Genomic DNA, 13,810 nt, shown 5'->3' on the forward strand with positions numbered 1-13,810 from the left:
TTGTGGATGGTTGCTTGACAATTCAGCCTGCTCAGCCTGTCCTCATACATGTTCTATACTCCAGGAGGGTGGACGTCTTTGAGAAGGATGCAGTGACTGAGAGCCCACTCCCAGATCTCCACAAACAGCATGCACAATGCCAGAGATCTGGTGCCCCCCGCCCCCGCTTCTTGATATAGTACATGCATGTCATATTGTCTGTTTATATCAGCAAGATCCAGTGGCTGCTGGTGAATTTTTGAACAGGAGGGGCATAAATGTATCTCTAATATGCGGAAATGAGCGAGCCCAAACCAAACAAGAGAGGTTCTGGTGAGGGGGCGAAGGGGTTAAAATTGTGCATTTTACAGCATTTTCTGTGAAAAATAGGGTAAAAAGTCACACAGTTTGCAATCAATTTTGTATGTTGGCACTTGATTTCACTATACCTTTTCCCTTAACATATGCCAGTATATAAAACTTTTTATACTGGCTGTACTCATACATGTCCATATATGGTGCACCAATATATGCCAGTATTACCATATAAGGGTTCCCAGGCAGTAAAAAATGCCTTGCAACAGAAATAAAGTATGTCCAGTCTGGCTATACAATCGTAGGCCAGTGTACCAACTAATCACACTTATGTTTGCTTTTAACCCCTCATGCAGAGTACAAAAATGCCCTGGCACACACATAATATATGGCTAAACTGGAGCCTCCAGTCAAGCCATGTAAAAACACATATCATGTTTGCTTTACACTTGATGCAAGTAAAATATGTCATGCCCCATTCAGAAAGTAACTTATGTTTGCTTTTCCCTTGTTGCCAGGTATAAAACGCCATGCCACAGTGAGATAATATAAGGACAGTGGCAATTTGAGTGCCAGTCTGTATATACTTTCTTAATGTGGCATGGTATTTTTTACTTGGCATCATGGGCAAAGCAAACATGATAAGTGTTATGACGTTGCTAGAGAAAATTACATTTAATGTAGAACAGTCTAGCCAGTTAATAGCAATTATCATGTTTGTATGACCCTTAACAACATACGTGTTATTATCTGGATAGACTGGACTACATTCAATGTACGACAGTCTAGCCAAGTAGTAATGTTTATCATGTTGGCTTTACCCTTGATTCACAGTAACTGTGCATCGAGGGTAAAGAAAACATAAGTGGTATGTCTGATTTACCCCTGAAGGGTCAAGCATACATGATAAGTGTTGTAACCTGGCTAGACTGGAATACATTCAATGTAGGACAGTCTAGCCAGGTAATAACATTTATCATGTTGGCTTTACCCTTGATTCACAGTAACTGTTGTGACTAATCTAGCAACCTCATCACTAATCCTCTGGAGGGAAGTTCCTCTTGGATGGGCGTGGAAAAGCAGAAGCTACCTGATTCTGAACCTGTGGGTAGCTATCTGCGGGAGAAACAAGTGGGAGAAGACCTACTTCAGAGGGATAAGACAAAGCTCAGTCACAATAACCTAGGAACCATAATTTCTAATGATATACATGCACCTATACAACATACCTATATGGCCTATTGTGATATAGATGAAGAATATAAAGGTATTATCACTCAATCACAGCGTGTACCCCCCCTTTTTGTACTGGGATGAGGAAGAGCGACTAAGGAATGAAGATGACTAAGACCGGTAAACCAACACATCGCTCTAGTCTTCTCAAATTGTTCGGCAAGCCCGGGAAGTTTAAATATGCCACAGCTGACAGACCAGAGAGAGAGAGAGGCAGAAACCAAGTGAGCTGGTGACTGGTGCTGCCGCTGAGGAGAATGCCGAATGCAAGCAGAACGGAAGGAGATTGATTGTGTTTGACACAAGAGGTTTGTGGGAAAAGCAGAGTGAAGGAAGCCCACTGCTCGATTGCCAACAGCAGCAGGAGCCGTACGCTGCAGGAAGTGGCAAAGCGAGGGCAGCTTGGCTGACGGGACACACACTGATTCAGCAAACCGGAGAAGATGGAGAGACAGAGATGCAAGAGACCCGAAAGACGTCCGGTAAGCTGAGAGAAGCTGAATGGGTTATCGGAATGCCTGCAGGCGAATGCCGTGTCACCGAAATCATGCAAGGAAGGCAAAGTGAGACCTTTGGGACACGAAAGATGTCCGGTAAGCCCAGTGAAGCTGAATGGGGTACCGGAGCACCTGAAAGTGAATACTGTGTTACAGAAGTAGTGTGGGGGAAGGCAGAGCAGGGACTTTGAGAAAACTGGTATCTTTGTAAATAATACTGAGAAAGGGTTGCAACCCACTGCATGAAAAGAGATGTTAATATGAATGTGAATAATTCTGAAAAGGGGTCAATAGCCCAAAACATGAAAGAGAGTGTTACGAACTTTGGCAAAAAGGGTGTCAGCAACCCAATATTGGACAAATATAATATTGTGGATAAAATGAATAATCATTAGAGGGGAAAAAGTCGTGGCAGGTTAGTGAACCAGGCAAACGGTAAAACTGGACTCACACACACACAGAGGAGTAAGGAAGAAAGCAAATTTGCATTTATGAAATAGTGATATCCTGGCAGGAGAGTAAACCAGGAATGAGAAAGAAAACAGACTTGAACCATGTGAAATAGCCCCATCCTGGTAGGGGAGTACACCAGGAGTGGAAAGCAAAGTAAACTTGGAAACATAACATTGTAAACAAGTATTGAAGGGAGGAAGCATACTGTGGAACTGGGAGGCATGCCAAAATGGGGAGGTCTTGTGGGATATCCCAGTCAGGGCCACAGTTTTGGACCAGGGAGTCAACAGACCAGGTGGGGCTGCGTTGGTGTGCAGTCATAAAATCAAATAAATAATGTTGAATTAGAAAAAATAATGTCGAAAAAAAAGTAGAATGTTTTTTTTTTGTAGATTTTTTTTTGGGTTCCGCATGTAAATAAAAAGGTCAAAACAAAAATAAAAATAAAGGGTGGTTGGGGGGAACCCCCCATTTCAAATAAAAAACATAATAAAAAAGAAATGTGACTTTTTTTTGACATTATTTTTTCAATTTTTTGACTTTCGACATTATTGTATTCGATTCTATGACTATAAACCGGCTGCGTTGTGTGCACTGATGGACCGGGTCCCCCATGTGGCAATAACAGGCAGGCTGCACTGAAGAGTGGGAACACAATGAAGGCACCAAAGTCTGTGAAGAAACCAGGAACAGATGTATTACAGGAAGAGGAGTAAACTCCTTGCCAGCAGGACAAATCAAACACACTAGACACGGGTGATGGCCTACACTAGGTTATGGGCACGAGGTGGGGCATTGATGACAGGCACACTAGCTAGGCACACCCACTGGCATGGAACTTGGGAGCCCGATGTGTACCCTTGGATGCACCGGGTAGCAAGGACCTGAAGGGAAGGTTTGGAGAGTAAGTGGGAGAAGGGGGCAGGTAGAGACTGAGGGCTGAGAGAGGAAGGACAAAAGAGAAAGGAAGCACAAGAGAGGGTTGCCCAATGAGAAAGGTGGCACCCAGTGAGAGAGTGCACACAGGCACACAAGGGAGAAAGAGAGAAGGAGAAAGAGAATAAGAGAGACACAAACAGGGATACAGAGACATACACACACACAAACACACAGACTCTCTCACACACAGACACACACAGACACACACAGAGACCCACACACACAGACACACACACACACACACACACACACACATATACATTGGGAAGGATGCAGAGGCAAGACAAGGATATCTGTGGAAGGGGCCGTCCGCACACCACTGCCAGCAACCAAAGAGAGAAGAGTGAGTCCCCAGTCCTTTCTCCACAGGCTTATATAAGGTGGTTGCTTCACCCACTGCAGGGCCAAACCTCCACCCAGGCAAGTGTTTGTTTGGGCAAGTGTTGCCATGGTCGTTTCCAGGACCAGCCCACCTCACCAAGGCATGTTTTTGTTTGAGCAAGTGTTGCCAGGGTCGTTTCCAGGGGAGATGGGATGCAGAGTGGGACACACACTTTCAGGTATTCTGTGTGATTCCCAGGACAGGGGTGTTGGCAGTTTGAGCCCAGAGGGGATGTTAATTGTAGGGTATGGGGAGATGAAATTATACAGTGCAGGACAGTTGGGGTCAAAGGGCAGGCTAATTGTTGGGTGGGGACAGGTGGGCTTCCAGAGCCCACCCACCCCATGATGGGCGCAAGTGGAACTCGTTTTGCAGGGTTCAGAGAGGCTTTATGCCACGACAAAGGGGAGATTGAAAAGGGTCAGGCCAGATTGTTAGCTCTGGAATTCTGGTATCAGTGCATGGAACAGGTTTAAATGGTTTTTGGAGTACTTTCCCAGGGCTGGAGGAATTCCACCAAACCCCCCCCCCCCCCACATACCCCAGGTGCAGGGTAGGGTGGACTAAACCCAATGGCAGAAGTAGCAAGGCCGGGTCACTCAGCTAGCAAAAACAATGCAGTGAATATACAGTCATATACAGTGCAAGGTGGAAAATACATTTGGGAAACATGAAAGTCACGCAATACATTGGTAAAATGAAAACCCACAGTAAACAATAAGTGGCATATGGATGCTGTCATTTCCACGCATACCCCTTTTTGGAGGATACATTTGAAAGTCATAAATATCCTAGTAAGGTAGTATACCTGGAGTTTAAAGAGAAACCATTTCACCCTAATGGAAATACAGAGTTTGAGAAAGTGAATGTGAACCATTTGATTAACATAAGAAATCTAGGGGAAGGAAAAAACCCTTTCCTGGTGGAACTGTGTTATTATTTTCCTTTTTACATGTTAAACCTATTTCTGTTTTGGAACTTGAAAGAAATAGCTTATGTGAATCCCCCTGTGTACATAATATTACGTTTAGATTGTAAGGGTCAGTTTAGGGTGTGGACACAGGAAGAAGAACAATCTTTTTGTTAGCCTCCTGACACAGATATTCCTTAGTTTTGTTGAAGCAGGGAAATCCCTCTTATAGTTAGGAATGCATAGGATTCCCCCCAACCCTCTTATTATTTTGAAAATAAAAGTGTATAACCAACACTTAACATGACACTGTGTCAGAGTCTTACTCTTGATCCCTTACACTGTGTACCAGGGGTAAAGCACACATACGTGTTATGTTTGATTTACACTTGATGCACAGTTACTGTCCATCAAGGGTAAAGCATGCATGATAAGTGTTGCTGCATGGCTAGACTGGCCTACATTGAACACTTGTCAAGTTTGCTTTACCCTTGATGCACAGTAAATGTGCATCAAGGTAAAGCAAACATGAGTGTTATTAAGTGTTATTACCTGTAGGTCCAGACTTAAACCTAATTTCTGCTTTGCTTTTTTTCTGGAAATACTAGGTGAATTGCCTGACTGCCTTTGTTTTCTTTTTAGTCCACCTCTAAACCCCCTGACTTTCTTGACCTAAAATCTTGCCATGAGAAGGCAGTCGATTGGAAAGGATTTTGAGGCCATTTTCTAAGGACAGCCAGAGATGTTGCTGTTAACATGTAAATCTTTTTTGGTACACTCCTCATCTGTGGTGCTCTGGAGAATATCTGAGCATTCACAGGGGAAATCCAGACTTTTCTTGGGTGTCTTGTGCAAAGTTTGAAGAGTGTAGCTAAACTGGCCTGTTCATGTCTACCCCGGTGCACATACCTCTTGCCTCTGTATATTTGTGTTGTGCTGAGGCTTCTAGGGGATCCTGAGTTGCGTTCCTAGCAAATGCCAGGCCAGCCTGAAATGCTTCTTGCTTTTCTGGAAGGGGTTCACTGTGGAATTCTGCCAACTCTTTTCATATGCATTGGTTGAATGCTGCCAAAACATGTCTTTGTATGCTTGCTGAGGTGGAGCGAGGCATTGACATAGACCTCTTTCCCCAAAGAGCCCCAAAATCTTTCCTCCTTCCCTAGAAGAATGGAAGATGAGGTAGAGGATGCTGAGGAAAAAGCAGAGGCGGCTCCCTTATAAAATAAGGATGCTGCTGCTGCAACCGAAAATGATGGGATGAGCACCAAGATCGAGTGCATCGGAAGGTATGTCAGATTGTGGCTTAATCCAGATCTTTATGGATCTGGTAGTAGCTGTTGGCACCTTAGAGCAAGCTCTGGTCGTAGGCACTGAGCACTAGTTGTGAACCACCCCGGTAGAAGCCCCTGGTGAAGATGAGCCATATGCCACCTGAGCACTCTACCACCCGGCTGGTGTGAGTCCCTAACCACCAATCAGTTTAATAGCTTGTATACCCCCGGGGTATCCTAGTCGAGATCACTGGTGGTCTCTAAGTTGTCCCCGGTGAACGCAGAGCCATTGAAGGACCTGAGCCCTCCCTTTCGGGCATGGCAACTCCCCCCCCCCCAAAGGATTCACTGCACTAGTCTGCCCTGCAATAGATTGTATTACTTAACTTCTCTCCACGAGACCCTGTTAGGAGCCTTAGGTGGCCTGAAGGGATCTGTTTTAAGATTGCTTCCTAACAGCCTGGTGTAACAAAGTAATGCAGGCCTCACATGTGTCCCAACAATGATTGTGACAAGGCACTCCAATCTGAGTAAATTTGAGTACCGTGCTAAGTGATGACACATACACAGCCTGAAAAACCTGCTTTTAACCCTGACTTAAAATGGGGGAGGGACAGGTGGTAGCACAAGCAGAGCTTCTGTGCGACCTGCCCCGTCCACATGGAAAACAGGGACTGGCAGGCATTGCCATCGGGAGAAGTCAGTGTGTACCGCGGCCATGCCATGTGTGTGCACGAGCTCCGTCCCAAAATTCAAATTTAGAGGACAATTGTGCTGGTCCTATCCCAATGGGACGAACACCCCATAAGTATGGAGGAAAGGCGACAGGACTTAGGAGTTTGAATATTGCAAATGTTCGTCAATGTCTTGAGGGAGAGATAAGATATCTAAAATGCACAGTAGCAAAGCGGAGCACACTTTGGTGTTGGCACAACACATTCTTGCTGAAGGGTTACGGTTGCATTGGTGCCTATAGCATCAGCATGCCTATGAAGAAGAGAAACTGTGAAGTATAGAATGTTGACAGATTGTAGGAATGTATTGCTGTGTGTTTGGTGCTGAGATAGAAAACATTCCGCACGTTGAGATGCCGTCTTCATTTCTGATCAGAACGATGACAAGTCATTGTTAATCTGGCTGCTTGTTCGACCACCTGCAGTAATGAACTGATGATGAGCTCCATTGCGGATACATTGAGGATATTCATTTCTCAATAAGGCAATTTTTACAAGCATACACACATTCCAACCCACTGAAAGGCCAAGCGGTTGCTCGCTCTAGAGACTGTACTGCAAATATGTGTTCACTCTGTTGTGACAATGATGCTGACTGTATTCTATGCTTTTTATTGCAGCAATGTCGCTGAAGGGGCAAGAAGACTATGTCTATGTTTTCAACGATCCTTCGCATCCTGTGGATTTTCTGGGCGCCTTTCGAACATTTTACCTCGATGGGTTGTTTACCGATATCACACTGCAGTGTTCTTCAGGGCGCATCTTTCACTGCCACAAGGCCGCCTTGGCTGCCTGCAGCACTTACTTCAAGGTGATGTTCACGGCGGACATGAAAGAGAAATCAAAGAATCAAATCAAACTCTCTGGGATTGACCACAACATACTTGAAGCCCTCATCAATTACACATACACGACACAGATTCGAATAACAGAAAGGAATGTCCAAAGCCTTCTGCAGGCTGCTGATCTCCTGCAGTTTGTCTCAGTGAAAGATGCTTGCGAACAGTTTCTAGTCCGACATCTTGATGTGGACAACTGTATTGGGATGCACTCGTTTGCTGAATTTCATGTCTGCTCGGACCTGGAGAAAGAATCCAGAAGAATAATCTTTTCTAGGTTTGAAGAGGTGTGGAGACAGGAGGAATTTCTGGAAATAAACAGTCGGAAATTTAAATACATGCTGTCTGGGGAGAACCTCAACGTTTGGAAAGAAGAAACACTGTTGGAAGCAATCATTAGGTGGACTGCACACGATGTCGGGACGAGAATTGAATTTGTTCATGATCTGCTCAGGTGTGTCAAAGTCGATTTAGATGAAAATTATTTAAGGACTGCTTTAGAACTGCGGAAAATGTACCTGCTCAGTGAAAACAAGATCCGGGCCCTGATATACTGTGCTTTAAGACCCAGAGGAAAAGAGATTCCCAAAAGATCCACTGCCAATATGTACGTGATTGGAGGCTACTATTGGCATCCTTTGTCAGAGGTGCATGTGTGGGACCCTTTAACCAACACTTGGATCCAGGGGAGGGAGATGCCAGATCACACAAGGGAAAGCTATAGCGCCACTAACCTGGGGCCAAACATATATGTTACCGGGGGATACCGGACAGACAACATAGAGGCTCTGGACACCATGTGGGTTTATAACACAGAGACCGATGAATGGACAGAAGGATGCCCCATGCTCAATGCAAGGTATTACCACTGCTCAGTTACCTTGTGTGGTTGTGTCTATGCACTGGGAGGTTACAGGAAAGGGGCCCCAGCCAATGAGGCAGAGTTTTATGACCCGCTGATAAGGAAATGGGTGCCCATCGCAAGCATGATTAAAGGTATGTGGCAGTTTTTAATTTATTCTCTTGACATACTCTACTAATTGGTTTTTACTGTAACAACATTCAATCTTACTAGTGTGTGTGCTTAACAAATGGAAAGTCTCTTTTGAAAGGCCATAGAAAAACAGCTTGTTACAAATTCAGGTCTTCTGTTCATCATCATCAGTCTTGGAGTGTTTCCTGAGTACATTGTCTTTAATTGTCTCTGATATTCTTCTGCCGCTGTTGCTTCTTTGGACTGACACTTCTCTTGCCCAACCACTGTTTTCACCCAATCATTTAGATGCAGGGATGGCACTTGTGAGAATCCTGATGGTATTCTCCCACCTACTCTCCCGTGATTCTCCATTCAGAAGGCCAGGGAAGGGCCAACGCCTTTGAATCCCGACCCTGGGGGTGGACAAGCGAGGGAGGATCACCTGAGTGGAGGGTCACGGGGGAACAGGAGGAGAATGCCTAAAGGCAAGGCATGGTATTGCCCCTTTTCCCATTATACATGAAATCCCTCAGCTTTTATTGTATATTTCCAATCCCATTCCATAATCCTCCCCCCATTTCCAAAAGGGACTGGGACGAAGAAGAGCCATGGTATTACCCTTTTCCCATTATACATCAAATCCCTCTCCCTCAGCTTTTATTGTATATTTCCAATCCCATTCCATAATCCTCCCCCCATTTCCAACAGGTACTGGGACGAAGACGATGGGACCGAGAGTAATAAAGATTACCCATAGGAATAACATTGGGGTGCCGGGAGAGGCCTATTACATTTCACCACTAGGCTATTCCACTAATAGAGTCAGGCAAGATCAGACATTTCACCTTAATCATGAATACCTGACTCCACTTGACTCTCAGGATATACAAGGTGTGGTTCTGCCAAAGAAGATGAGCGAGCTGAAGTTGCTGGTTGGAACGTGGAAGCCAGGGAGAAGGAGGCTGCAGCAAGAGAAGCCTGGAAGATCCAGAGGAGACCATGATGCCAAGATGTTAACCCGGTGTGTCAGAGGGGTTGCAGCGTGGCGAGAGAGCCGTGTCTCTAGGGAGCCAGAGTGAGGCATACTGCCAGCTGCTGGCCATGTCCAGACCAGTGCTTGTTCCCCTGGGAAATGTGCCAGTCCCAGGGGTATCTGAGGTGCAGGTTGTAAGACCCTGACCTCAACCTACAGATCCTGATGAGCTGCTCACCAGTGCCACGCTATCGTGTGAGTTTCGCACATTAAAGAGAGAGAGAGAGAAAAACTCAGTACAGTGCATGGGGCTGGAGCGGGAGTGAAAGTGATGAAAGATGCAAGCAACATGTGAATCGGAAAGCAAAAAGAAAGCAAGGAAAAGTAAACAAACACTGCACTGGTGGCACGAAGGCAGAAAAGGTGAATTTCAAGGGTGCAGAAAGCGGAGAGGGTGCAAGCGACCCGAAAACAGGAAAGAGGGTACGAGCGACCCGAAAGTAGAAAAAGGAAGGAGCAAGGGTGCACAGTGAAGTGGAAAGAGTGTGCCAAGGGCACAGCAAAGCAAGCGGAGTGTGCAAGAGGCACAATAAAGGAAAAAGGAGGTGCAAGTGGGCATTACAAAGAGGAAAGAAAGGCAAAAGAGAAACAAGAGTAGAGTGGAAAAGGCACCAGAAGGAAAAGGTGCCAGAAGAAGATACAAGGTGTAAAGAGAGGGGTCAGAAGTCAGAGTGGTGTCACAGGGGAGGAGCAAAAGCCCAGGGTTTTCAAAAGTCTCTGACACTGCCCCATGAAGACTATGTGTTGAAAGGTACATCCTGACAAGCTGAACTTTTGTTTGAAACCAGAGGGGTCTACGCTTGGGGAAGGGAACCCTGAGAGGCCCACAGAGACATTTTTTTACTTTGCAAGAGAGGCCTAGACCTGGGGAAGGGAACCCTCAGAGGCCTAAACAGAAACAGTGTCTTTTTGTTTGGAACTGGAAGGATTGAAGCTTGGGGAAGGGAACCCCAAGAGACTCAGAGACATTGAGAACTTTATTAACTGGCTGCAAGAGCCCTACATGGAAGATTACGACGCCTACCCTTGTGAGTTTAACTATTTTTGTCACTGGCAGAACTACACCTATTTTCTATTTCTATTTCTATGTGCTTGTAACGCGCCGAAAGCCCGCAGGCATCAAAGTGCGGGGAACCAAAGATTAAGATTCGCATGAAAGGGTGGAAGTTTTAAGTACTAGATTAGTCATAGCTATGTCTAGAGAGTGCCCTATTGCCTTGGAATTCACTGAAATAAGAATGTTTTCAAAGATTTCCTAAAAGTGATGTAATTTCCTTCCTGTCTCAGGGTTGCTGGGAGCCTGTTCCAAAATTTGGCTACCCTGACGGAAAAGCTCTGCCTTAACCTGCTGCCCGTTTAGCCTCCGGAACCGTCAGGAGGTCTACATCTGCTGATCTGAGGCTTCTCTTTGGCATATAGAGCGAGATTCTTTCTTTAAAATAGGTTGGAGCCACTCCAAAGAGGCATCTGTGGACAATCTCTCTTTTATTCTAAGCCAATGAAGATTCTTCCTTCCTGCCGATATGTGTTCACCGTATTTGATTTTCATAACTATACGGATAGCATCATTCTGTAGGACCTGACATCTCTGTAATTCCCTCTTTGTGGCTCCCATTAGCAAAGCATGACCATAATGTAGGTGGGACAGTAAGATCGCCCTTGTGATTTTTGCAGTATTTGCTTCGTTAATGAAGGGTCTGATGGCTCTTAAGAGGCACAAATAATACGCATTGTTTTTAGCTAAGTAGTTGACTTGTGCTTCGGCACCAACTGATGCTTCCACCATCATCCCCAGTGTTTTAACTTGTGGTAGCACTGAGATGGTGGCTTCTTTTATAGCAAAATCCTTGTATTGTGCTCCTAATTTAGATCTTGCTTGACGAGAACCAAAGATCATAAGTTCTGTCTTGGTGTTGTTAAGACACATCCAGTGTCTCTGCATCCAGATGTCAATGACCTTATAAACCTCCTCTATTTTGGCACTATCTGTAACGTAATCTCCTGTTAGTTCGAAGACAAGCTGTGTATCATTGGCGTAGTTTGTGAAAAATACACCAATGCTTTCCAGTAAGTCACAGAGGCTTCGCATGTATAAGTTAAATAACAATGGAGACAAACTAGCTCCTTGAGGGACTCCAAACAGGATAAGGGCCGCTTCTGAAAATGTATCTCCCCAGTGAATTCTTGCCTTCCTGTCACTCAGGAAGGATGCTAACCAAGCCAGTGCTAATGGAGAGCACCCTGCAATTTTATCTAGTGCAGCTTGGAGTAACTGGTGGTGAACCAGGTCGAATGCCACACTGAGGTCTAGCAGCATGAGCAGCCCCGATTTGCCCTTATCTATCAACTCCAGCATATGTGATTGTAAGTCAAGCATAGCTGACTCGGTGCTGCTCTAAAACCCGATTGCTGATTGTGGAGCATCTCATAAGTCTCCACATGTTTTTGCAGCTGGTTTGTGGCGATTTTATCCAATACCTTCAAGATAAAGTTCGAATTGGTTATGGGACGTAAGTTACTTGGATCTTTAGGGTCAAGACCCACCTTCTTGACTAGGGGAGTTATTGTGACATCTTTAATGGTGTTTGGAACTATTCCCTCTATAAAAGAGGCGTTGATTATTCTAGTAAGATTCGGTGCAAAAAGTTCTTTTGTTATCCGGTATGATCTTTGTGGGGAGTGTATTTTCAGCACAAGAAGTTGGTTTCATTTTGGCCAGCAGCAGACAAAAATCCTCCTCCGTGATAGCTGCAAAGCTGAAACTTTCTCTACTTTCAGATGGAGGGTTTTCTATGGGGAGGGTTTCTGGACTTGTGATGTCCCTTGCCTGTATGATATTGTTTCAGGCTTTGAAAATGTTGGCGGCAAAAGCTTCTTGCTCTCTATCGCAGTCTTCTTTAAAAGGGTTGAGGGGTGTTGAGAGCACCTTGGGTTTTTCAATTGCCTTGAGTATTTCGAAAAGTTTGCTCTTTAATTTGCGGCTGCCTCAATTTCTTTATTGTAATAGTTTGATTTTGTTTCTTTTACTGCCTTTCTATACTCCTTGTCTATACGTTTCCAATCTTCCCTGTTTTCTTGGGTTTGGTTCCGTTGCCATACTCTTTCCTTGGCGCATTTTACTTGTTTAAGTGTATTGATTTCGTTATTGTACCATTTACATTGGTTATTGTTTTTTTTGACAGACTTGTTTTTCAATGGGGCATGCTTGTCTACTAGCTTTTGCAAATGTATGGTGTAGTTCGATAACATGAGCTCGCAGCTATCATTTTCTGCAAATGACTCAAAAATTTGCTGTAGACATGGTTTTAAAAGCTCTGGCCCTAAATTCTTGAAATTTCTGCTCCAAACTTTCACATGAGGGTTCTCCTGCTTTTTAGATGGGGATTCTAGTATTATCTCGAAGGTGACCAGACTATGGTCAGACCAGATGCAAGGCTCTGTTGAGACCAGTGCCGACTGCAGGTTGTTTGTACAGATCCAGTCCAGCTGATTCCCTTGAGGTGTTGTGGGTTCGTTGTTTATTATGTGGAAACCCGTATTGTTCAAGGTACTTTCCAAGGCCGTAGCCTCTTTATCTACTGGGTTCCCCCTCCACCTATTCATGTCACCCACTAATAAGGTGGAGGAATTTACCGAGACTAGCCTGCTGATTTGAACAGCAATCTCGTTATCAAAATCCAAGATTAGAGAGGGAGGTCTGTATACCACGATGATATTCAGACAGTTGTTAGGTTTGTGGGTCAGCTTTAGTTGAATAGTCTCACAGCCTGTGCATACAAAGCTTGCTTTAAAAAGGTGTAGAGCCTCTTTGGCTATTACTGCCACTCCTCCGCCCTGTCCCTTATCTCTGTTTTTATTATACAAGATGTATCCCTCTGGGACAGCATTTAAAGCTACTGGGCCAATAGGCTCCTTCAGCCATGTTTCTGTTAAACACAGAAGGTCTAGGTCCCTCTCTTTGATTAAATCATGGACACTAAGGGCGTGTTTTTTTAGTGAGCGCGTGTTTAGGAGGCCTATTTTCAGGGTTACTGTGTCATATATGCGGGATTTTTTCTGCCCTGTCTTGCTATTTGGCTGTTTTGTGGACTTCTCCGCATGATGGTAAGGCTATCTGAAACCAGTCCTGGTTTGCATTTCTTTTTTTTTTGAGCCACCATTTTTTCTTTAATAAGATCCCAGAATGCATTTTGTCTAAGAGTGAGGGCAAGCATAGATTGTGACACAGACGGATTTTGGTTTGGATTTA

General features: G+C 44.7%; 1 protein-coding gene across 3 annotated transcripts in view; it reads left to right on the plus strand.

Annotated features, from left to right (window-relative positions):
• KLHL23 (kelch like family member 23) overlaps positions 1-13,810 on the plus strand; it is a 221,494-nt gene that overhangs the window by 53,328 nt on the left and 154,356 nt on the right. For all 3 annotated transcript variants that reach the window (XM_069616171.1, XM_069616169.1, XM_069616170.1), the window contains exon 2: positions 7,334-8,548. In XM_069616171.1, the coding sequence (XP_069472272.1) occupies positions 7,336-8,548 (1,213 nt within the window). In that variant the 5' untranslated portion in view covers positions 7,334-7,335. The remainder of the gene's footprint in view (positions 1-7,333; positions 8,549-13,810) is intronic.

The sequence above is a fragment of the Ambystoma mexicanum genome, chromosome 9, assembly GCF_040938575.1.
Source record: "Ambystoma mexicanum isolate Mex_15411 chromosome 9, UKY_AmexF1_1, whole genome shotgun sequence".
In the NCBI taxonomy this organism is placed as follows: domain Eukaryota; kingdom Metazoa; phylum Chordata; class Amphibia; order Caudata; family Ambystomatidae; genus Ambystoma; species Ambystoma mexicanum.